Source organism: Pecten maximus, chromosome 3 (genome assembly GCF_902652985.1).
Source record: "Pecten maximus chromosome 3, xPecMax1.1, whole genome shotgun sequence".
Taxonomy (NCBI): domain Eukaryota; kingdom Metazoa; phylum Mollusca; class Bivalvia; order Pectinida; family Pectinidae; genus Pecten; species Pecten maximus.
In genome coordinates, this window is record NC_047017.1 from 48,705,856 (window position 1) to 48,730,232 (window position 24,377).

General features: G+C 36.8%; 1 protein-coding gene across 1 annotated transcript in view; it reads left to right on the top strand.

Annotated features, from left to right (window-relative positions):
• The window catches only part of LOC117324411 (UDP-GalNAc:beta-1,3-N-acetylgalactosaminyltransferase 2-like), a 344,021-nt gene that overhangs the window by 300,792 nt on the left and 18,852 nt on the right, over positions 1-24,377 (top strand). Inside the window, exon 7 of the mRNA XM_033880256.1 lies at positions 13,733-13,855. Coding sequence (XP_033736147.1) covers positions 13,733-13,855 — 123 coding nt within the window. The remainder of the gene's footprint in view (positions 1-13,732; positions 13,856-24,377) is intronic.

Sequence of the window (24,377 nt, forward strand, 5' to 3'; positions counted from 1 at the left end):
GCCTATCATTGTCAACTCTCCCACTGTTTTAACTTCAAATTTGGTCGACAATTTTGCTATGACATCAGATAGTTTCATATAGTTTGTTCCCCTTTTAGCTGAGAAAACTTGAAGTCAGATATAATTTGCTACCTGTATTGAAAAGTAAAGCAGTTTTCCTAGCTTTAATGGAGTTAACCCATTTGACTGATATATACCAACACTTTTTTAATTTGACTAAAGTAGAAACTTCATATTTACACTAATTATTGTCAAAACTACAATACATATTGTCAGGAAATATCCTAACAAAATGATCAAACAAAAAAGATTGTATGATTTAGATACTCCTGGGTGTCAGTCTGTGTACAGGTGTCTTAAAGCAATTAGTTTGGGAGTCAATTAACCAGTGATTTCCTGACCATAACTAGGTATAATTTGTTTGTATTGATTTGATATAAAATCTCATAGAAATAGTAATTATAGATGATTTATGGCTATATTAGGAGATGTGACCAAGGTATGACCCTCATTAGGCTCCTATACATCCACGGTCATCAGACACCACTGAAACTTATCATATTTGATGCTGGGCTTTCCTGATATCAACATTCTTATTTTAATTGAAATGACACATAGATGCTTTATAACAGATTATCAGTACAGGTGAATCCACTTCAGTATAGCATCATGTAGACTTCATTTTCAAATAGTGAAATAAATTGAAGTCAGGAAGTAAGATCAAAACTTTGTGAGGATGCCACAGCTGTATGGTGTAGTTTTATTATTTTGACTCAGACGTATCTAACTCTCAATTTCTTTTGATAGGTGTTATATATGTGTCTTTTGTACGATCCATCAGAATTTTGTACATATCTTATGTCACTAACAACGCCTCCTCACCTGTACGCTCCAGGATCCCTCTGGGATATGGACTATATGTTGAATTAATGTTCCCTGATATTGCTGTTACCACTACATGTATAACATAACTTGGTCATGGTTAACAGAATTATGATCCCACACTGTTAATGTACTTTTTGTACATATTATGGCTGTAATCTCATTTTTAGGTCACCTGAGACAAAGTCTCAAGTGACCTATTCTAATCGCCTTCTATGGCTAAAGGTCAACCAAAATTGTGAATTATATGGTCCACACACCCCAGGGGCCTGAGGGAGTGGGGCCAAAAAGCATCAAATTGACTGAAAATTCAAAAATCTTCTTCTCTACTCTCAGATATGGTGGAATCAAACACTCTTCATAGATGGAAGGGTCTGGAGGTGCTTTACCAAAATTGTGGATTTCATTACCCTGGGGTCTCATGTTTGCCCCTGGGGAGGGGAAAAACTTAACTATAGTTTAAATAGGGAAATCCAATTATTTGTTGGATTTCTATTGGATATCATTCTAATTTGGTTAACATTATCAGCATGGGATGACAACTTAATGATATGCACATGTTGGCCCTGACTGACGGATTAGGCCAAAAAGGGTAAATTAAATTAACTGAAATATTTCAAATCTCAGGTGACAGTTAAGGCCCATGGGCCTCTTGTTAATTCATTAAAATCCCTCCCCTAAATTATAAATGTGCTCATTTTACAGTTTTTGTATTTTCATTTTTTTTTAGTTTCATACCCCGATGAAACTAAAAAAAAATGACATAATGCTTATAATTAATTTTTGAAAATGATTTTCTAATTCAAAACATGTTTTATGTACAATTTTACGGGTTTTATATGGGATTCTTTTTCTCAAATCAATACGCAACGTCAATTGTCGTATTGTGACGTCACATTTTTCGCGCCATTATTTATTTTTCTTTCATAGAAGAATGAAAAGAATTTTCCGACCAATCACATTTGAGTATTTACCATGAAAACAAAGAAAAATTAATTATAAGTACTTCGTGTGTACCAATTACTTTATCATTGCGTTTAATATCAGTTATGCACTTAAGTTTGATTGCGCCAAAATGTGTTTATAGTACGGGGCTCACAACCCATTGTATTTTCTTACACATTATAAATCATTATTAAAGTCATGCTAATTCTTTTGCTTAGAATCAGCATACTATTTGAAAATAGAAATAAATCTTAGTCAAAAAATAAGATGAAAACTACCAACACAACCAATGAAGACTAATTGTGTAGGACCAGGATCCCTCTGGGATCTTGACCTTGTGCTAAATTGATACATGTATTTCCTTATATGTTAAAGTTTCTGTTTGAACTATCACTAAGGATTTTGGATAAACCTAAGTCTGTGCTTAATTGATTATGGTACAATTAGGTGGCTAATTATAAATCATGGTGAGTATGGAGTCTTCTCATAGCCTTTTGTCTATTCCAACTTGTTTATAAATTATTTACCAGTATAAGGTGAGGTTCATTGTTTGTCTTCAGAACCAGCATGGTCAGAAATGGATCTATCTTCAATCCTGTCAAGTGACAAAGTAGAACAGGTAGTCCAGTGTCTGAAACCACTCATCAATCCTGTCACGTGACAAAGTAGAACAGGTAGTCCAGTGTCTGAAACCACTCATCAATCCTGTCAAGTGACAAAGTAGAACAGGTAGTCCAGTGTCTGAAACCACTCATCAATCCTGTCAAGTGACAAAGTAGAACAGGTAGTCCAGTGTCTGAAACCACTCATCAATCCTGTCAAGTGACAAAGTAGAACAGGTAGTCCAGTGTCTGAAACCACTCATCAATCCTGTCACGTGACAAAGTAGAACAGGTAGTCCAGTGTCTGAAACCACTCATCAATCCTGTCACGTGACAAAGTAGAACAGGTAGTCCAGTGTCTGAAACCACTCATCAATCCTGTCACGTGACAAAGTAGAACAGGTAGTCCAGTGTCTGAAACCACTCATCAATCCTGTCAAGTGACAAAGTAGAACAGGTAGTCCAGTGTCTGAAACCACTCATCAATCCTGTCACGTGACAAAGTAGAACAGGTAGTCCAGTGTCTGAAACCACTCATCACATTCTATCTTAGACTTTAGTCCCAACTTTTTAACCAAATTAACCTTCACAGTATCGTTCAATATTTACCACTTTTCTGCACCATACAAACATATCAGTGATAATAGCAAGACAATAGCCATAGCCATAGATAGGATGGCATTTCCTTTTACTGTCACAGTGTAGCAACTCCTGCATGATTATACTAAAATAATAATGTGGAGGTTTGGTAAGCTTTGTCAGTATACTGGAAATGATATGGAGGTTTGGTAAGCTTTGTCAGTATCATCGTGATATCAAACCCATCAGAAATTTTAACCTGTTTATTTGTAATGCCTTTAAAACTTTTTGGAAAGAAATTGAATAGAAATAAACAATATCATCTGGCACTATAAAGTTTACTGCCTTTTTGTGCCGGCCATTGATATATCTTAAATTTAGCCTCTTATTCCTGTCTTTATTGGAACATCAACTCCCTTGATATATCGCTACTTGCCATTTAATTCCAGTATAATTTGATGTAATAGTTTGGTTTGTGGCTCTCGATTATGTTTGCTACTTTCTGCCATAGCTTAAACCCAATTTGTCTCAGCATTTTTTTCGTTAGTTTTTTGTGTTAGACAAACTTGCTACTGATAATTGATGAATCCAAACTGGGGCTAACCCTATAAAGAAATTATATTTGGGTGAGTGTGGAAGCAACTGTGAGGATTATGCAGTTTGTGACAAGGTTACAGTAGGCCGAGCACCAGAGAGCTTGACTGCAGAGAAAACTAATGGAAACAACCTTCATGCTTGACAAGCAAGCACACTGAATCAAGGTCGGTCAGGAGCTTTACATTCGTAATACACAATTAGATCTGACATGGTTTGTTTCTGATTTTCACCATCAGAACAAACCTGGAGAAAATCAATGGATTTTTTCGTTAATTCTAAATGGGTAATTGATTGCATATTAGAGTTTTTTATGTTCATTAGCAATAGAAATTACATTGTATTAAATTTTCCTCTTGTGTGTTAATAAATGAATTTGGACCTGTTAATAGAGTTACACCTGGCCGATGAAGTATGATAAATTTATTCCAACTCTAATGTTTCCACATCAGTTAGACCTTCAGATTGCCCCTCATTAAACTTCCATCTCTGTGGTACCATCAGCAGATTTCAAGGTCCCTTGTGCTGCTAGCTGGCATTTCTGTCAGCGTGCAATTGGCATTTGTCATGAAAATTATAAAACGAAGAACTCCTCAAATATCAATAAAATGGAACATGTAGAAGGAGCAGGAATACTACTATATAGAAATGAAAAATTAACAATAAAGAAAATCGAAATCATCATGTATCTAATTTGTAAGCTAGTGCAGGTAACATTGTAAGATCGCTAAGCCTCCAGCTGTTACACTTTTGACTTTCTGTGGTGAGCAGAATTAAGGTCACACTGACATAACTCTATAGTTAATGGTACTTATTTATCTAGCGGTCATTGTTCAACACAATTCACTGTTGCATAGGAGTTCCCAGGAGCAATCACATCTTACAGCCATTATCATAAAAGCATTATGATTTTTTCTGATCTCTATTTAAGGAAATAAATAATGGAGTGATTATTTTTCTATGTAGACTCCGTATTTGGTCCTAATATTTTCTCTAGTCCTTTTTTGAAGATTGATCAAAAGATGAAGAGAACAATACCCACAAACAGATGGCAGTAATCTTTTAACAAATTATTGCTACTTGTTCAAATTTAGACAAAAGATATTTTCCAGTACGAATTAAGTCAATACAATATGACACATTGACTGTGGATATGAATGTCCTCCAACAGATGAAAGAACAGAAAAAAGCCAAGGCACTTAGACCTAATAAAGGTTGTTGCAGCATGAGCAGGTGTGCCCTCTGGGACCTAGATTTATCCCCTTATTGCCTCAATAAATCCATTATATCTATAATGTAGAATTTCAGTGGAAAAACAGCAACAGTGTAACAATATTATACAGTACTGGTAAACTGATTATTATACTGTTGTAGCTGTTAAATTGTATGGTGTTGTAGCTGTTAAATTGTATGGTGATCGATGTCCTGTTAAATTGTATGGTGTTGTCCTGTTACATTGTATGGTGATGTCCTGTTAAATTGTATGGTGTTGTCCTGTTACATTGTATGGTGTTGTCCTGTTACATTGTATGGTGTTGTCCTGTTAAATTGTATGGTGTTGTAGCTGTTAAATTGTATGGTGATGTCCTGTTACATTGTATGGTGTTGTCCTGTTAAATTGTATGGTGATGTCCTGTTAAATTGTATGGTGTTGTAGCTGTTAAATTGTATGGTGTTGTCCTGTTAAATTGTATGGTGTTGTCCTGTTAAATTGTATGGTGTTGTCCTGTTACATTGTATGGTGTTGTCCTGTTAAATTGTATGGTGTTGTCCTGTTTAATTGTATGGTGTTGTCCTGTTAAATTGTATGGTGTTGTCCTGTTAAATTGTATGGTGTTGTCCTGTTAAATTGTATGGTGTTGTAGCTGTTAAATTGTATGGTGTTGTAGCTGTTAAATTGTATGGTGTTGTCCTGTTAAATTGTATGGTGTTGTCCTGTTAAATTGTATGGTGTTGTCCTGTTAAATTGTATGGTGTTGTCCTGTTACATTGTATGGTGTTGTCCTGTTACATTGTATGGTGTTGTAGCTGTTAAATTGTATGGTGTTGTAGCTGTTAAATTGTATGGTGTTGTCCTGTTACATTGTATGGTGTTGTCCTGTTAAATTGTATGGTGTTGTCCTGTTACATTGTACGGTGTTGTCCTGTTACATTGTATGGTGATGTAGCTGTTAAATTGTATGGTGTTGTAGCTGTTAAATTGTATGGTGTTGTCCTGTTAAATTGTATGGTGTTGTCCTGTTTAATTGTATGGTGTTGTCCTGTTAAATTGTATGGTGTTGTCCTGTTTAATTGTATGGTGTTGTCCTGTTAAATTGTATGGTGTTGTAGCTGTTAAATTGTATGGTGTTGTAGCTGTTAAATTGTATGGTGTTGTCCTGTTACATTGTATGGTATTGTCCTGTTACATTGTATGGTGTTGTCCTGTTACATTGTATGGTGTTGTCCTGTTAAATTGTATGGTGTTGTAGCTGTTAAATTGTATGGTGTTGTCCTGTTAAATTGTATGGTGTTGTCCTGTTAAATTGTATGGTGTTGTCTTGTTAAATTGTATGGTGTTGTAGCTATTAAATTGTATGGTGTTGTCCTGTTAAATTGTATGGTGTTGTCCTGTTAAATTGTATGGTGTTGTAGCTGTTAAATTGTATGGTGTTGTCCTGTTAAATTGTATGGTGTTGTCCTGTTACATTGTATGGTGTTGTCCTGTTACATTGTATGGTGTTGTCCTGTTACATTGTACGGTGTTGTCCTGTTACATTGTATGGTGTTGTCCTGTTACATTGTACGGTGTTGTCCTGTTACATTGTATGGTGTTGTCCTGTTACATTGTATGGTGTTGTCCTGTTAAATTGTATGGTGTTGTCCTGTTAAATTGTATGGTGTTGTCCTGTTACATTGTATGGTGTTGTCCTGTTACATTGTATGGTGTTGTAGCTGTTAAATTGTATGGTGTTGTAGCTGTTAAATTGTATGGTGTTGTCCTGTTACATTGTATGGTGTTGTCCTGTTAAATTGTATGGTGTTGTCCTGTTACATTGTACGGTGTTGTCCTGTTACATTGTATGGTGATGTAGCTGTTAAATTGTATGGTGTTGTAGCTGTTAAATTGTATGGTGTTGTCCTGTTAAATTGTATGGTGTTGTCCTGTTTAATTGTATGGTGTTGTCCTGTTAAATTGTATGGTGTTGTCCTGTTTAAATTGTATGGTGTTGTCCTGTTAAATTGTATGGTGTTGTCCTGTTAAATTGTATGGTATTGTCCTGTTACATTGTATGGTGTTGTCCTGTTAAATTGTATGGTGATGTCCTGTTAAATTGTATGGTGTTGTAGCTGTTAAATTGTATGGTGTTGTAGCTGTTAAATTGTATGGTGTTGTCCTGTTAAATTGTATGGTGTTGTCCTGTTAAATTGTATGGTGTTGTCCTGTTAAATTGTATGGTGATGTCCTGTTACATTGTATGGTGTTGTCCTGTTACATTGTACGGTGTTGTCCTGTTACATTGTATGGTGTTGTAGCTGTTAAATTGTATGGTGTTGTAGCTGTTAAATTGTATGGTGTTGTCCTGTTAAATTGTATGGTGTTGTCCTGTTACATTGTATGGTGATGTCCTGTTAAATTGTATGGTGTTGTCCTGTTAAGTTGTATGGTGTTGTAGCTGTTAAATTGTATGGTGATGTCCTGTTAAAGTTGTATGGTGTTGTCCGTTAAATTGTATGGTGTTGTCCTGTTAAATTGTATGGTGTTGTCCTGTTAAATTGTATGGTGTTGTCCTGTTAAATTGTATGGTGTTGTAGCTGTTAAATTGTATGGTGTTGTCCTGTTAAATTGTATGGTGTTGTAGCTGTTAAATTGTATGGTGTTGTCCTGTTAATTGTATGGTGTTGTCCTGTTAATTGTATGGTGTTGTCCTGTTAAATTGTATGGTGTTGTCCTGTTAAATTGTATGGTGTTGTAGCTGTTAAATTGTATGGTGTTGTCCTGTTAAATTGTATGGTGTTGTCCTGTTAAATTGTATGGTGTTGTCCTGTTAAATTGTATGGTGTTGTCCTGTTAAATTGTATGGTGTTGTCCTGTTAAATTGTATGGTGTTGTCCTGTTAAATTGTATGGTGTTGTAGCTGTTAAATTGTATGGTGTTGTAGCTGTTAAATTGTATGGTGTTGTCCTGTTAAATTGTATGGTGTTGTCCTGTTAAATTGTATGGTGTTGTCCTGTTAAATTGTATGGTGTTGTCCTGTTAAATTGTATGGTGTTGTAGCTGTTAAATTGTATGGTGTTGTCCTGTTAAATTGTATGGTGTTGTAGCTGTTAAATTGTATGGTGTTGTCCTGTTAAATTGTATGGTGTTGTAGCTGTTAAATTGTATGGTGTTGTAGCTGTTAAATTGTATGGTGTTGTCCTGTTAAATTGTATGGTGTTGTAGCTGTTAAATTGTATGGTGTTGTCCTGTTAAATTGTATGGTGTTGTAGCTGTTAAATTGTATGGTGTTGTCCTGTTAAATTGTATGGTGTTGTCCTGTTAAATTGTATGGTGTTGTAGCTGTTAAATTGTATGGTGTTGTCCTGTTACATTGTATGGTGTTGTCCTGTTAAATTGTATGGTGTTGTCCTGTTAAATTGTATGGTGTTGTAGCTGTTAAATTGTATGGTGTTGTCCTGTTAAATTGTATGGTGTTGTCCTGTTAAATTGTATGGTGTTGTCCTGTTAAATTGTATGGTGTTGTAGCTGTTACATTGTATGGTGTTGTCCTGTTACATTGTATGGTGATGTCCTGTTAAATTGTATGGTGTTGTCCTGTTACATTGTATGGTGATGTAGCTGTTACATTGTATGGTGTTGTAGCTGTTAATTGTATGGTGATGTCCTGTTAAGTTGTATGGTGTTGTCCTGTTAAATTGTATGGTGTTGTCCTGTTAAATTGTATGGTGTTGTCCTGTTAAATTGTATGGTGTTGTCCTGTTAAATTGTATGGTGTTGTCCTGTTAAATTGTATGGTGTTGTCCTGTTAAATTGTATGGTGTTGTCCTGTTAATTGTATGGTGTTGTCCTGTTAAATTGTATGGTGTTGTTCCTGTTACATTGTATGGTGTTGTCCTGTTTAAATTGTATGGTGTTGTCCTGTTAAATTGTATGGTGATGTCCTGTTAAATTGTATGGTGTTGTCCTGTTAAATTGTATGGTGTTGTCCTGTTAAATTGTATGGTGATGTCCTGTTAAATTGTATGGTGTTGTCCTGTTAAATTGTATGGTGATGTCCTGTTAAATTGTATGGTATTGTCCTGTTAAATTGTATGGTGTTGTAGCTGTTAAATTGTATGGTGTTGTAGCTGTTAAATTGTATGGTGTTGTAGCTGTTAAATTGTATGGTGTTGTCCTGTTAAATTGTATGGTGTTGTCCTGTTAAATTGTATGGTGTTGTCCTGTTAAATTGTATGGTGTTGTCCTGTTAAATTGTATGGTGTTGTCCTGTTACATTGTATGGTGTTGTAGCTGTTAAATTGTATGGTGTTGTCCTGTTAATTGTATGGTGTTGTCCTGTTAAATTGTATGGTGTTGTCCTGTTAAATTGTATGGTGTTGTAGCTGTTAAATTGTATGGTGTTGTCCTGTTAAATTGTATGGTGTTGTAGCTGTTAAATTGTATGGTGATGTCCTGTTAAATTGTATGGTGTTGTCCTGTTACATTGTATGGTGTTGTCCTGTTAAATTGTATGGTGTTGTCCTGTTAAATTGTATGGTGTTGTCCTGTTAAATTGTATGGTGTTGTAGCTGTTACATTGTATGGTGTTGTCCTGTTAAATTGTATGGTGTTGTCCTGTTAAATTGTATGGTGTTGTCCTGTTAAATTGTATGGTGTTGTAGCTGTTAAATTGTATGGTGTTGTCCTGTTAAATTGTATGGTGTTGTCCTGTTAAATTGTATGGTGTTGTAGCTGTTAAATTGTATGGTGTTGTCCTGTTAAATTGTATGGTGTTGTCCTGTTAAATTGTATGGTGTTGTCCTGTTAAATTGTATGGTGTTGTCCTGTTAAATTGTATGGTGTTGTCCTGTTACATTGTATGGTGTTGTCCTGTTACATTGTATGGTGTTGTCCTGTTACATTGTATGGTGTTGTCCTGTTAAATTGTATGGTGTTGTAGCTGTTAAATTGTATGGTGTTGTCCTGTTACATTGTATGGTGTTGTAGCTGTTAAATTGTATGGTGTTGTCCTGTTAAATTGTATGGTGTTGTCCTGTTAAATTGTATGGTGTTGTCCTGTTAAATTGTACAGTGTTGTCCTGTTAAATTGTATGGTGTTGTCCTGTTACATTGTATGGTGTTGTCCTGTTAAATTGTATGGTGTTGTAGCTGTTAAATTGTATGGTGTTGTCCTGTTAAATTGTATGGTGTTGTCCTGTTACATTGTATGGTGTTGTCCTGTTAAATTGTATGGTGTTGTCCTGTTAAATTGTATGGTGATGTCCTGTTAAATTGTATGGTGATGTCCTGTTAAATTGTATGGTGTTGTCCTGTTAAATTGTATGGTGTTGTCCTGTTAAATTGTATGGTGTTGTCCTGTTACATTGTATGGTGTTGTAGCTGTTAAATTGTATGGTGATGTCCTGTTAAATTGTATGGTGATGTCCTGTTAAATTGTATGGTGTTGTCCTGTTAAATTGTATGGTGTTGTCCTGTTAAATTGTATGGTGATGTCCTGTTAAATTGTATGGTGATGTCCTAGTAAATTGTATGGTGTTGTCCTGTTAAATTGTATGGTGTTGTCCTGTTACATTGTATGGTGTTGTCCTGTTACATTGTATGGTGTTGTCCTGTTAAATTGTATGGTGTTGTCCTGTTTAATTGTATGGTGTTGTCCTGTTAAATTGTATGGTGTTGTCCTGTTACTGTTAAATTGTATGGTGTTGTCCTGTTACTGTTAAATTGTATGGTGTTGTCCTGTTAAATTGTATGGTGTTGTCCTGTTTAATTGTATGGTGTTGTAGCTGTTTAATTGTATGGTGTTGTCCTGTTAAATTGTATGGTGTTGTCCTGTTAAATTGTATGGTGTTGTCCTGTTATGACCTCTTAGTCTGCTGATTTTATCTTTGTACACTTTTGTAGTTCAACCATCTTCATATTTCAATTTTGACAGGAAATCTCTCAGTTTTCAATCAACATCTTAGACTCGAATTTATAATCAATGCATTTAATAGTGCTTTCCTGGGCAGCAGGTCAATTTGACAATATCTAGAGTTATTGCCCTTTGTTCATTTGACAGTATTTTAATCTTGTCCAGGGATCTCCTCACTTCGATTCAGTTTTGAAGCTTTTTTTTGTCTAACAAAGTTTTATCCATCCAACATACATCATACAATATGTAAGTGACAGGTGATTTAATTTGTAGTTCATGTTCTGTAAAATACTGGTCTTGTTTAATAATTAACAAAAATTACATTTACATGCTTGCTGTGAGGCTGTCCTGTAATATATTAAACATGCATATACACATTTATATATAAATTGTTTAGTGTTATTATTTGGTATGAGGGACAGAACATTCTAGACAGCATCAGTTTAAGTTGAAAACATTATTTTTAACAGAAAGCTTGGTAACCATGTATTTCAACCTGCAGAAATGATTCCCCTTTGAAACTTGATATAGGATTCATTACCATGGCTTGTGGTTATGGTTTCTTGAGCAGTGTGTTTTGATTTGATAATTAAATCTTTGCACATTACCATATTTTATGCATTTTGATAGTAGAATCTATGTGACTTTGTGTTTGTACAGGACCTAATATACCATTTGTAGTCTTTAACTCCTGCCTCTTGTTTATACTCCCAGTCTTACCAAACCTTATCTCTTTCTGTACCATTGTTAAATGTGCTCCCTCTTCCCTGTTGTTGACTAAAGTCAACAAAATTTCAAGCTCCCTCTTCCCCATGTCGAATGTAGTTGGCAGAATTTCAAGTGCCCTCTTCCCAGTTGTCAACAATTACGCCAACAGGCTTAATGCTGGTATTATTTTAGTGTTGAAAACAACATTTGACACATACAAGTATCCAATTCAAAGGTGTTCAAGATTGTCAAAACAAACATTTTGGTTGCTTCGATTTTAAATTTCGTGTTTATTTCGTGAAGGCTACATATTTTCCATCAGAGTAAAAGGTGATATGTTTTGCATAAGTTGTTTATGTAAACAATATGGCGGCTTGCTGCACGTTCACTTTGGATATCACTGTCGAGGACGCTGCATAGTGTTCAATGTGACATCTAGTTACAAATTGGCTCAATAACTCTTAATAAAGCTAGATAATAACACTAACAACAGTGTTTCTGTTTTAATATTGAAAAGACTAAAAATGCACCTGTAGTCTGCCATTTTGTTTAAACTTCTGGTACAGAATCCAGAAAGATCACAAAGTACTGAAAAAGTTAAGGACCTACATGGCCAGTGTATCGGTCGATGACAGTTAGTCTTGGTGTTATCTACATGGCCAGTGTATCGGTCGATGACAGCTTAGTCTTGGTGTTATCTACATGGCCAGTGTATCGGTCGATGACAGTTAGTCTTGGACATTTTTGAATGATTTTGTCTTTAAAACAATATCAATGATATCATATTTTGTTTTGTAATGTAACTGACATATTTTGTGTTTCCTGCCAATCTCTAGCATTTGGACTTTATGATATGTCTAGACAATTGTGTTTTGATATTGCTTCTGTAATAAAACCTGTTCTTTATATTTTTTATCTCAAAAACAAACTTGTATATCAGATTGACTTGTACATGATTATTTGGCCTCGGAGCTGTAATAGTTGATCAATTCCCTGTAAAGGTTATAAGTCTACAATCAGAAGAGAATCATACATGGCTTAATCTGCACGGCCATTCTCAGTAGAAGAAGAAATGATTGTCTGCATTTTTTTTCTAAAAAATGTGCTGCTGGCCTGCTTAAGGTCAAAACATGTTGACAACCAGCTGAAAGCATTAGTAGAATATACTGCCTGTAAACCTGGTTTAGCTGTGACTTCCCTTCTTTACATCTCCAGGGCCTTATGGTCCAAGTTTGCTGGGAAATCTGTCTGTCGACTAGACTATAACTATTTACAGACCATTCTCCAAATATAAATCAAGATTACTCCATGTACACATCAACCTTGCTGCTCAGTAGTGCCTTTTGTTATAGTGTAAATTTCATTGTTCAAAATTTCTCTTGTTACCATGAAAACAAATTACATGTATAGCAAGAATCACCAATTTTGTCATTCACTGAAGATATATAAAAAGGACTTCATGAAACTTTATGTGCACATAAACATAACGTGTGTTATCTGACTTGAAGGGTCAGGATGATCGACCTATAGCCATCATGTGTTATCTGACTTGAAGGGTCAGGATGATCGACCTATAGCTATCGTGTATTGTCTGTCATCGTGCATCATCAGACATCCACTGTGCATAAACTTATCACATTTCATCTTTCTCAAGTTTCAACAAGTGTTCTTATTTTTTGGGCAGGTCTGAAATTCAAATCACACTTTCAATTTCTTCTGGAGTTCTACTGGTGCTATTCAGCTCAAAACTGGTGAGAACATTAAAGACGAGAATCAGACAATGTGTTCTTATGGCCTTATCAAAAGTTCAAACATGCACCATGGCAGTCACGGTGGCCATTTTGTAACATGAGCCTACAATCATGGTTTTCTTGAGAAACTTCTATTTCAAACTTGTCAAGTTCACCATTGGGATTGGTCTGAAACAAATGATCTTGAGATGGTGCTGACCAAGTATTCTTTCTTTTAAGGCAGGTATGAAATCCATTATGGCTGTCATCTAGAAAAGCCCACTTTACCTTCTCAAGTTCAACATGACACCACACTTTGACAGAAACCTTCCATGGTCAAAGAGCGACCAAATTTGTGATTTATATGGTCCCAAACCTACGGGAACCTCAGGGGCAGGGAATCAATTGACTGAAATTTCAAGATATTATTACATGCTTAAGACTTTTAACCATTATTAATCCCATGGGCCTCTTATTCAATTAATGTGATGAAAGTTAGATGACCATTAAGGCCCTTGGGCCTCTTGTTTGTATTTTATTTTATGAGTTGGAAAGCTACATATCTTCCTTGTATTTGTAGGGATTTGAGGGCTACCTGAATGTGGATTTGGATACTGACCAAGTTGTTGACCTGAATGACAAGCTGCCATCTCTGACCTTTACTACCATTGTCAGCAATTTGACTGGTGTACTCAAGCTACAGGTAAGGAATCCGGATCACAATACACAAGGAGGTTACTACTATTTTTAGCTGTTCTGTGTGGGGAACAACTGAGCTCAGATATTGTGAATCTGTGACATCCATAGTCCACCTGTCCACAATCCAGACAGCAGCTTAAAGGACCTCTTTTCAATAACCATTTGGAAAAGAGTCATGATATTGGACTGGTAGCAGGATTGGAAGAAAGGCTATCAAATTTGTTCACATGAATGGCCTTGACCATCTTTCAGGGTCACTGGGGTCAAATGTGTAAAATCATAAAAATAACTTCATGATTAATTCCAATTCTGTAAACCAAAGGTACAGATATACTATCTATAGTTAATGCACTTATAAATGCATAAATACACTTATTTATCTGATGATATTTGTGTATATGTATTTAAAAACATATTTCATAACTGTAGTTTTTCCGATAAAAGTGTATAATTGCATGATGACAGTAATGCTCCTGTAGAACTGCCGTTTTGAGGTTACCTAAGGCCAATTAGTCACAAGTAATCTTTTCCAAATGCCTTCTGTCTGTTATCATCCGTTCGTAAACAATTTACATTTCCACTTCTCAGAAACCCTGAACCAATTTTCATGAAATTTTGCAGAAATCTTCCTTGGCCAAATGTCAACCCCTCCTCCCTGAAATTTTGATGGTTTGCACATTTTGGTCCTGACTGACACCCTGGGCGGAAGGAGGGGGTGAAAAAGGGTCAAATTAACTGAATTATTTCAAAACTCTGGTGACCATTAAGGTCCATGAGCCTCTTGTTCAGATGTAAGTTTATAATTCATACCGGGTATTAATGAGGCTAATGCACTTTCATAGATATCATAACTGTTATTTTTAGCTCACCTGGCCATGATGCAGCGTCCATCGTTCGTCATCATTTGCTTTAAATCACTACTTGTAATAAAATAAAAATGGATTTTAATCAAATTTTGTCAGAAAGATTCATTGGGGAAGGGGAATAGATTTTGCATAAATGGTGATTCTGACCCCCTAGGGGTTAGAGGGGTGGGGCCCAATAAGGGAAATAGAGAATAATTCCTTTAAATTGCTACTAGTCATAAAGTTATGAATGGATTTAAACCAAATTTGGTCAGAAATATCCTTGATTAAAGGGGAACAGATTTTGCATAAATGATGACTCTTACACACCCAAGAGATGGCTAAAATAGGCTTTGCCTCATGCCAAATCCTTTTGCTTTTTGCAATAAAATTTGTTGAAATTGAAATTACACACCAACCACCCTGGGGCCAGAGGGGTTGGGCCCAATAGGGGAAATTGATGTAAATCCTTTCAATTCTTAAAAGTCCTAAATGATAAAATGGATTTTTATGAAACTTAGTGTGAAACATTATTTGGCAAAGGAGATCTAATGTGGTGTAAATGGAGGGTTGGGTCCCTTCCCCTCGGGGAAATGTTGCTAAATGGAAAAAAAAACAAACAACCAAACTTTAAACCATAATTGGAAGATGCAGCAAAAAAAGGTAGAAAAATAATTGTAAAGTAACTTAATTAAGATATTATATGCCATGATTACTGGACTATTCAGGTGAGCAATGCATGCCCTCTGGGCCTCTTGTTCAGACATAAGTGAATACAGCAATGCTCTTCTGTAGAAAGCAGCTAATTTTTTTTCAGAAGAAAAATATGGCATCGCATTTCATTCCATTCCAACAATATTATCATTGATTGTACTTGAGAAAGTTTGCTATAAATTGACTTTGTTGTTGATAACGGCATTCCATTGAAACAAATGACTGCCATCAAACTTATCCAATTGAACTGCACTTCCATCTTCAGTTCTTAAAAGCATAAATGTCTACATATGTCTCAGTGATATTCAGAACGTCCTACATAAATTGTAGTCCAGAAGGCAATGAGTGATATTCAGAACGTCCTACATAAATTGTAGTCCAGAATGCAATGATTACTTAGGCTATAAGGTATCTTTATGACATGCATATAGCATCACATTTATTCATCTGGTATGAATGATGTACACCATTGACTTGGAGTCTTTTTATATCTTGGAGTGAATAATTTAGTTATTTATTTTAAAAAGTTAGGAGTTAGTTAATAGTTTAGCTCTAGTTATTAGCTCACCTGGTCCAAAGGACCAGGGTAAGCTTATGCCATTCTGAGGCGTCTCGGGTCTGATGTCACCCTCTTAGGGGCTGAGGGGTGGGGCTGAAAAAAAAGGTCAATTTGGCTTAATTGATATATACGACTTCTTCTCTGGAACTATCAGCAATGTATATTACTCATATTTGTCTGGTAGCATCCTTATGGGGTAGGGATTCAAAATTGTACAAATAGTGGAACTGATCCCCCATTTTTTAACCCCTGTCGGCAATTTTTTGGGGGGGTTCTCTGAATCTATTGTGTCTCCCTACCTAGGGTTTGTCTCCGAGTTATTGTGTCGCCTTCATGGGCTGCCTGGCTTTGAGTCTCCACTACGGTAAGACAAATTCACATACTAAAGTTATATGGTAATTATTATTGAAATAGAATTGAGGTTTTTATAGTAATCCAATTTTCATAAGGTAATAACTTTATGGAGTCCCACTCTTTATTCCTCCCCTTAACTCATTATTCTGGCTGCTCCTTTGGCTTCATAAAGGTCTTGAGGAAGGGAGATCACTCCGTCACCTTATCGTTAAGATACAGGTCAGGTGAGGGTTAGGGAGGGCGGGATTTTTTAATCTTGTTTTTTTGGGCTACAAAGATGGGTGTTAGTGATGATTTTGCACACTAAAGTTATGGTAATTATGACTGAAATGAAAATGTAATTTGTTGCAATGATTAAGGCCTAGACATGAATTGTTTGTACTTGCTGCCAAATGTTCCCTACCACATGTACCCTCCTTCTTCGCCCTGTGTTCTGTAAATATACAATCAGATATTTTGTTATTTGTGTTGTCAGGAGACAATTGTGTTGTGTAAATTTTGGTAAAATGTTGATAAAAATAAAATCCTACTGTTTAAATTTTTACAACAGTTAATTTCAAGAAGCAAATATATTTTTGTTTGTAAGCTTTTTCTCTCTCAATTTCATGGAAGCAATCTCCTTGCAATTGTACTGCCGTTAGACCGATCTTCCTGATTGAATTACTGAGTCAATATGGACCAAGCAATACATATGATGCTGCTGAAACAATACCGACAAACCGCCCCAGCCACAGTAAATATCATTGTTCCATTTCATAGAAAATCATTCAGACAGGATCAGTACATTTCAGAGGTATATAGAACATTGTGAGTTCACATTATTGGTACATTTTTGGATTATCAAATCCTACATCATGAGAATGCGACCCTTTGTAATATTTATACTGTCCATCCATTTGTCTGTCCATCCTTATGTTTGTTAAGATTGTCTTCATGCTTTGACAATGTTTTTGTAAATGTCCCTGCCGAGTTCAATTTTCAGTAATTTCTGGTCAGAATACCAAGAGTTGTTTCCCTTTTCTGTATTTTCCTGACATGTTTTTCACTTGCGTTGTGACTTATAGGGGATTACAGAGTATAACTCGGACAGGCACAAGAGAGACTTATCATTAACAGGACAGACACGAGAGAGACTTATCATTAACAGCTAGGACAGACACGAGAGAGACTTATCATTAACAGCTAGGACAGACACGAGAGAGACTTATCATTAACAGGACAGACACGAGAGAGACTTATCATTAACAGGACAGACATGAGAGAGACTTATCATTAACAGGACAGACACGAGAGAGACTTATCACTAACAGCTAGGACAGACACGAGAGAGACTTATCATTAACAGGACAGACACGAGAGAGACTTATCATTAACAGGACAGACATGAGAGAGACTTATCATTAACAGGACAGACACGAGAGAGACTTATCACTAACAGCTAGGACAGACACGAGAGAGACTTATCATTAACAGGACAGACACGAGAGAGACTTATCATTAACAGGACAGACACGAGAGAGACTTATCATTAACAGCTAGGACAGACACGAGAGAGACTTATTATTACAGCTAGGACAGACACGAGAGAGACTTATCATTAACAGGACAGACACGAGAGAGACTTATCATTAACAGCTAGGACAGACACGAGAGAGACTTATCATTAACAGCTAGGACAGACACGAGAGAGACTTATCACTAACAGCTAGGACAGACATGAGAGAGACTTATCATTAACAGCTAGGACAGACACGAGAGAGACTTATCATTAACAGGACAGACACGAGAGAGACTTATCATTAACAGGACAGACACGAGAGAGACTTATCATTAACAGGACAGACACGAGAGAGATTTATCATTAACAGCTAGGACAGACACGAGAGAGACTTATCATTAACAGGACAGACACGAGAGAGATTTATCATTAACAGCTAGGACAGACACGAGAGAGACTTATCATTAACAGGACAGACACGAGAGAGACTTATCATTAACAGCTAGGACAGACACGAGAGAGACTTATCATTAACAGGACAGACACGAGAGAGACTTATCATTAACAGCTAGGACAGACACGAGAGAGACTTATCATTAACAGGACAGACACGAGAGAGACTTATCACTAACAGCTAGGACAGACACGAGAGAGACTTATCATTAACAGCTAGGACAGACACGAGAGAGACTTATCATTAACAGGACAGACACGAGAGAGATTATCATTAACAGCTAGGACAGACACGAGAGAGACTTATCATTAACAGCTAGGACAGACACGAGAGAGACTTATCATTAACAGGACAGACACGAGAGAGACTTATCATTAACAGCTAGGACAGACACGAGAGAGACTTATCATTAACAGCTAGGACAGACACGAGAGAGACTTATCATTAACAGGACAGACACGAGAGAGACTTATCATTAACAGGACAGACACGAGAGAGACTTATCATTAACAGCTAGGACAGACATGAGAGAGACTTATCATTAACAGGACAGACACGAGAGAGACTTATCATTAACAGATAGGACAGACACGAGAGAGACTTATCATTAACAGCTAGGACAGACATGAGAGAGACTTATCATTAACCGGACAGACACGAGAGAGACTTATCATTAACAGGACAGACACAAGAGAGACTTATCATTAACAGCTAGGACAGACATGAGAGAGACTTATCATTAACAGCTAGGACAGACACGAGAGAGACTTATCACTAACAGCTTAAGGACAGACACGAGAGAGACTTATCATTAACAGCTAGGACAGACACGAGACAGACTTATCACTAACAGCTTAAGGACAGACACGAGAGAGACTTATCATTAACAGCTAGGACAGACACGAGAGAGACTTATCATAAACAGGACAGACACAATAGAGACTTATCATTAACAGGACAGACACGAGAGAGACTTATCATTAACAGCTAGGACAGACACGAGAGAGACTTATCATTAACAGCTAGGACAGACACGAGAGAGACTTATCATTAACAGGACAGACACGAGAGAGACTTATCATTAACAGGACAGACACGAGAGAGACTTATCATTAACAGGACAGACACGAGAGAGCTTATCATTAACAGGACAGACATGAGAGACTTATCATTAACAGGACAGACACGAGAGAGACTTATCATTAACAGGACAGACACGAGAGAGACTTATCATTAACAGGACAGACACGAGAGAGACTTATCATTAACAGCTAGGACAGACACGAGAGAGACTTATCATTAACAGGACAGACACGAGAGAGATTATCATTAACAGCTAGGACAGACACGAGAGAGACTTATCATTAACAGCTAGGACAGACACGAGAGAGACTTATCATTAACAGCTAGGACAGACACGAGAGAGACTTATCATTAACAGGACAGACACGAGAGAGACTTATCATTAACAGCTAGGACAGACACGAGAGAGACTTATCATTAATAGCTAGGACAGACACGAGAGAGACTTATCATTAACAGGACAGACACGAGAGAGACTTATCATTAACAGCTACTGGACAGACACGAGAGAGACTTATCATTAACAGCTAGGACAGACACGAGAGAGACTTATCACTAACAGCTAGGACAGACACGAGAGAGACTTATCATTAACAGGACAGACACGAGAGAGACTTATCATTAACAGGACAGACACGAGAGAGATTTATCATTAACAGCTAGGACAGACACGAGAGAGACTTATCATTAACAGGACAGACACGAGAGAGACTTATCATTAACAGCTAGGACAGACACGAGAGAGACTTATCATTAACAGGACAGACACGAGAGAGATTTATCATTAACAGCTAGGACAGACACGAGAGAGACTTATCATTAACAGGACAGACACGAGAGAGATTTATCATTAACAGCTAGGACAGACACGAGAGAGACTTATCATTAACAGGACAGACACGAGAGAGACTTATCACTAACAGCTAGGACAGACACGAGAGAGACTTATCATTAACAGCTAGGACAGACACGAGAGAGACTTATCATTAACAGGACAGACACGAGAGAGATTATCATTAACAGCTAGGACAGACACGAGAGAGACTTATCATTAACAGCTAGGACAGACACGAGAGAGACTTATCATTAACAGGACAGACACGAGAGAGACTTATCATTAACAGCTAGGACAGACACGAGAGAGACTTATCATTAACAGCTAGGACAGACACGAGAGAGACTTATCATTAACAGCTAGGACAGACACGAGAGAGACTTATCATTAACAGCTAGGACAGACACGAGAGAGACTTATCATTAACAGCTAGGACAGACACGAGAGAGACTTATCATTAACAGCTAGGACAGACACGAGAGAGACTTATCACTAACAGCTAGGACAGACACGAGAGAGACTTATCATTAACAGCTAGGACAGACACGAGAGAGACTTATCATTAACAGGACAGACACGAGAGAGACTTATCATTAACAGCTAGGACAGACACGAGAGAGACTTATCATTAACAGCTAGGACAGACACGAGAGAGACTTATCATTAACAGCTAGGACAGACACGAGAGAGACTTATCACTAATACAACAGATGACATATATCAGGCCTCTAGTTATCTTCAAAAAGTAAACGGGGAAATCTGTTGATATAGTGGAACCTCTCTAAACCGTTCATGTATAGTACATGAATATTTGGCCAGCTTAGAGAGGGTTCGGTTTGATAAGTAATCCATTAAGACCAGTCAGGATATGGGGATGATATTGTTCAGATGATTTTTTTTATCTTTGAAGCTGAGTTAAATTAATGAAGTTAATTAATGAAGCCATAGAATTATGATCCTATAAAATCAAGCTAATGAAATAAGTTTTAATGCTGATTACAAATGTACGCCATGTTCCATTTCAATTATCATTTCACAATGCTGACATTGACACTGAGCTGCATCCGGCCTGACTTGACATCTCTGTGCTTAAACCCAGGCATAATATGTGGTTTTATTTCATTGCAAACTAGAATGGTTTTTAAAAATAAGGGGATAAGGGGGGGGGGGCATATTTTAAGCATTAACTTGATCCTACCAATGGTATTCAGGACATTGATATTGTATTTAAAGATAAGGCCCAATCTATCATTAACTTACTTATTGTATGGACATTTTTGCTTGCTGTTGAGGACCTGGACATGTAAATTAGATGCCAAACTTCAGCCTTCTCTAAGCTCTACATATTTTGTATTGGTAAATAGACCTTATCACTTCAATGAGGCAATTTTTTTTTGGTGATTCGCCTTCCTCTAGACCATTTAGATTAGTACACAATTAATTTATAATGCTCCTTAGTCGTAGGTGTTTGGTACCAAGAAAAAAGTTACAGCAACAATTGTCCCAGGTGTTGATTTCGCAGTCAGTTGGCCAGGTATCTGTCATGTTCGTTCAAGTACGGCCAGTTGATAGAAGTAATTTAATTTTGAGTATATCGTAACCATTTTGGACAAAAAATCGGTTTGGTAGGGATCAGTATTGGGAAGTTTTTTATTACTATGATAAAGGAAGATCAATTCTGTACATTGCCATATCATTCGTTATCAAGAAGGGATCGGTTTTGAGAGGGATCGGTTTTGAGAGGGATCGGTTTTGAGATAGATCGGTTTTGAGAAGGATCGGTTTTGAGAGGGATCGGTTTTCAGAGGGATCGGTTTTGAGATGGATCGGTTTTCAGAGGGATCGGTTTTGAGATAGATCGGTTTTGAGAAGGATCGGTTTTGAGAGGGATCGGTTTTCAGAGGGATCGGTTTTCAGAGGGATCGGTTTTGAGATGGATCGGTTTTCAGAGGGATCGGTTTTCAGAGGCATTGGTTTTCGGAAGGTGCACTGTACTATAATTTGGAGGAAGAAGGAAATTAAATGAAATTTAAAGAATCTCACTGAGAAGTATGTTAGGATTATGGTATAGAAAGTTAAGCCTCATGTTTGTATTACAGTGAGTTTGTATTACAGTGAGTTTGTATTACAGTGAGTTTGTATTACAGTGAGTTTGTATTACAGTGAGTTTGTCTGTGTAAGAGTTGCTATAAGTACTATGTATAAACTCTGAACACAGGTGGATTCTGAGGAATGCTATACTTCTCTCTGGATTAAGTCTAGAGCAGCTGAAAACAAAACTGTCTGACATGATTCTATCTTGTCTGTCTTAAGTGAGCACTTGTTTAGGTTAATAAATCATTTTAATTGAACACTTCAGATCATGATGTTTGTTGAGATTTTATTTAAAAAGAAACATTTAAAAGTAAATTGGTTGACAGTTGTGTTGAGTGGAGAGGCCTGGGAGCTCTTCCAGGTGACAATTAACATTTAACATGCCCTTACTGGAAACTTCACAGTGAACATCCAGTCACACACTTGTATAATATAACCAGTACATTTTCTGTTTATTTTGTTGGTAATAGGTTTTCAGCTGATGTTCTGTCTAAAGTTGTCGGTTCTGTTTATTTTGTTAAAAATGCACTGTAGTAAGGTGGAAAACACATATAGTGGCAGATCTGCACTTGTTAGAAAATATTTTGGAAGATTTGACCTTTTAGCTGACATATCCAAATTTGAGGGGTTTGTGCTTTACAATACCCCAGAGTTTCCTGTGTTAGTTTCCTCCCTATAGGTTTCCTGCCTGTCCGTCTTGTACAGATATACATAACGCCAAAGTTAAGGGGTTACCCCAGTGTTCCCTTTGTTAGTTTGCTCCCTATAGGTTTCCTCTCTGGCCGTCTTGTACAGATATACTAACAGCTTCATTCCTCAAGAGATTTTAATTTAACTTCACACAATGATAATTAAAGGACCATAATATCTCAGACAAGTTCGAGTTTCAGGATTTTCAGGTCAATGACAAGGTCACTGTTTCTATTTTTATCAGAGAAAGGGACAAGTATTGCTTTAGCAATACCCAATGTGCTGGTTACAATTGAGCGCCTTAATTGTTACTACAATTTATAGTGTGCTTGGCAAGGGCATACCTTAATCTGGGTTGTAAATAGTCTTCAGCATCAAAGACATGTACCTTTTACAAGAGTTTCGATGACATGTACCTATATGTGCAAAAGTTTCTGTGACATGCACCTATACCTATATACAAGAGTTTCTGTGACATGTACCTATATACAAGAGTTTCTATGACATGTACCTATATACAAGAGTTTCTGTGACATGTACCTATATACAAGAGTTTCTGTGACATGTACCTATATACAAGAGTTTCTGTGACATGTACCTATATACAAGAGTTTCTGTGACATGTACCTATATACAAGAGTTTCTGTGACATGTACCTATATACAAGAGTTTCTGTGACATGTACCTATATACAAGAGTTTCTGTGACATGTACCTATATACAAGAGTTTCTGTGACATGTACCTATATACAAGAGTTTCTGTGACATGTACCTATATACAAGAGTTTCTGTGACATGTACCTATATACAAGAGTTTCTGTGACATGTACCTATATACAAGAGTTTCTGTGACATGTACCTATATACAAGAGTTTCTGTGACATGTACCTATATACAAGAGATTTGTGATCAAAGAAGAGAATAGTGAAGTCATGATGTTGATTGAGTTGCAATTGTCAACCAGCGAACAAATCATTAGCTCATTAGGGACTGGAATCTGGACCTCCGAACTCTAGACAGACTGGACCCCTGAACTCTAGGCGGACATACGTACGCTCTACACATTTCAGCTACCAAGAACCTGGCCACCAGTTTTGTATCCAGTCCTGTAAGTCCAGCTCCACTATATTCTTCCCTCCTTAACTTCAACAAAGTCTTTTGACCCCAACACACAAGACCCTATAACGCCTCCATGGGTATTTTATATGGGTACCAAAGAAGGAAAAATGAAACGGACAGACCGAGACTTGAACCATGACCTCAGAACTGACACTAGCCACACTAACACTCTAACCATTTGAACTACCTGGCCTTGGTTTTCAGCCCAGTCCAGTTCCACTATACATTACTATGATTTAAAGTCCTTTCAAATTTTGGACATAAGGATAATGGTATAGCTT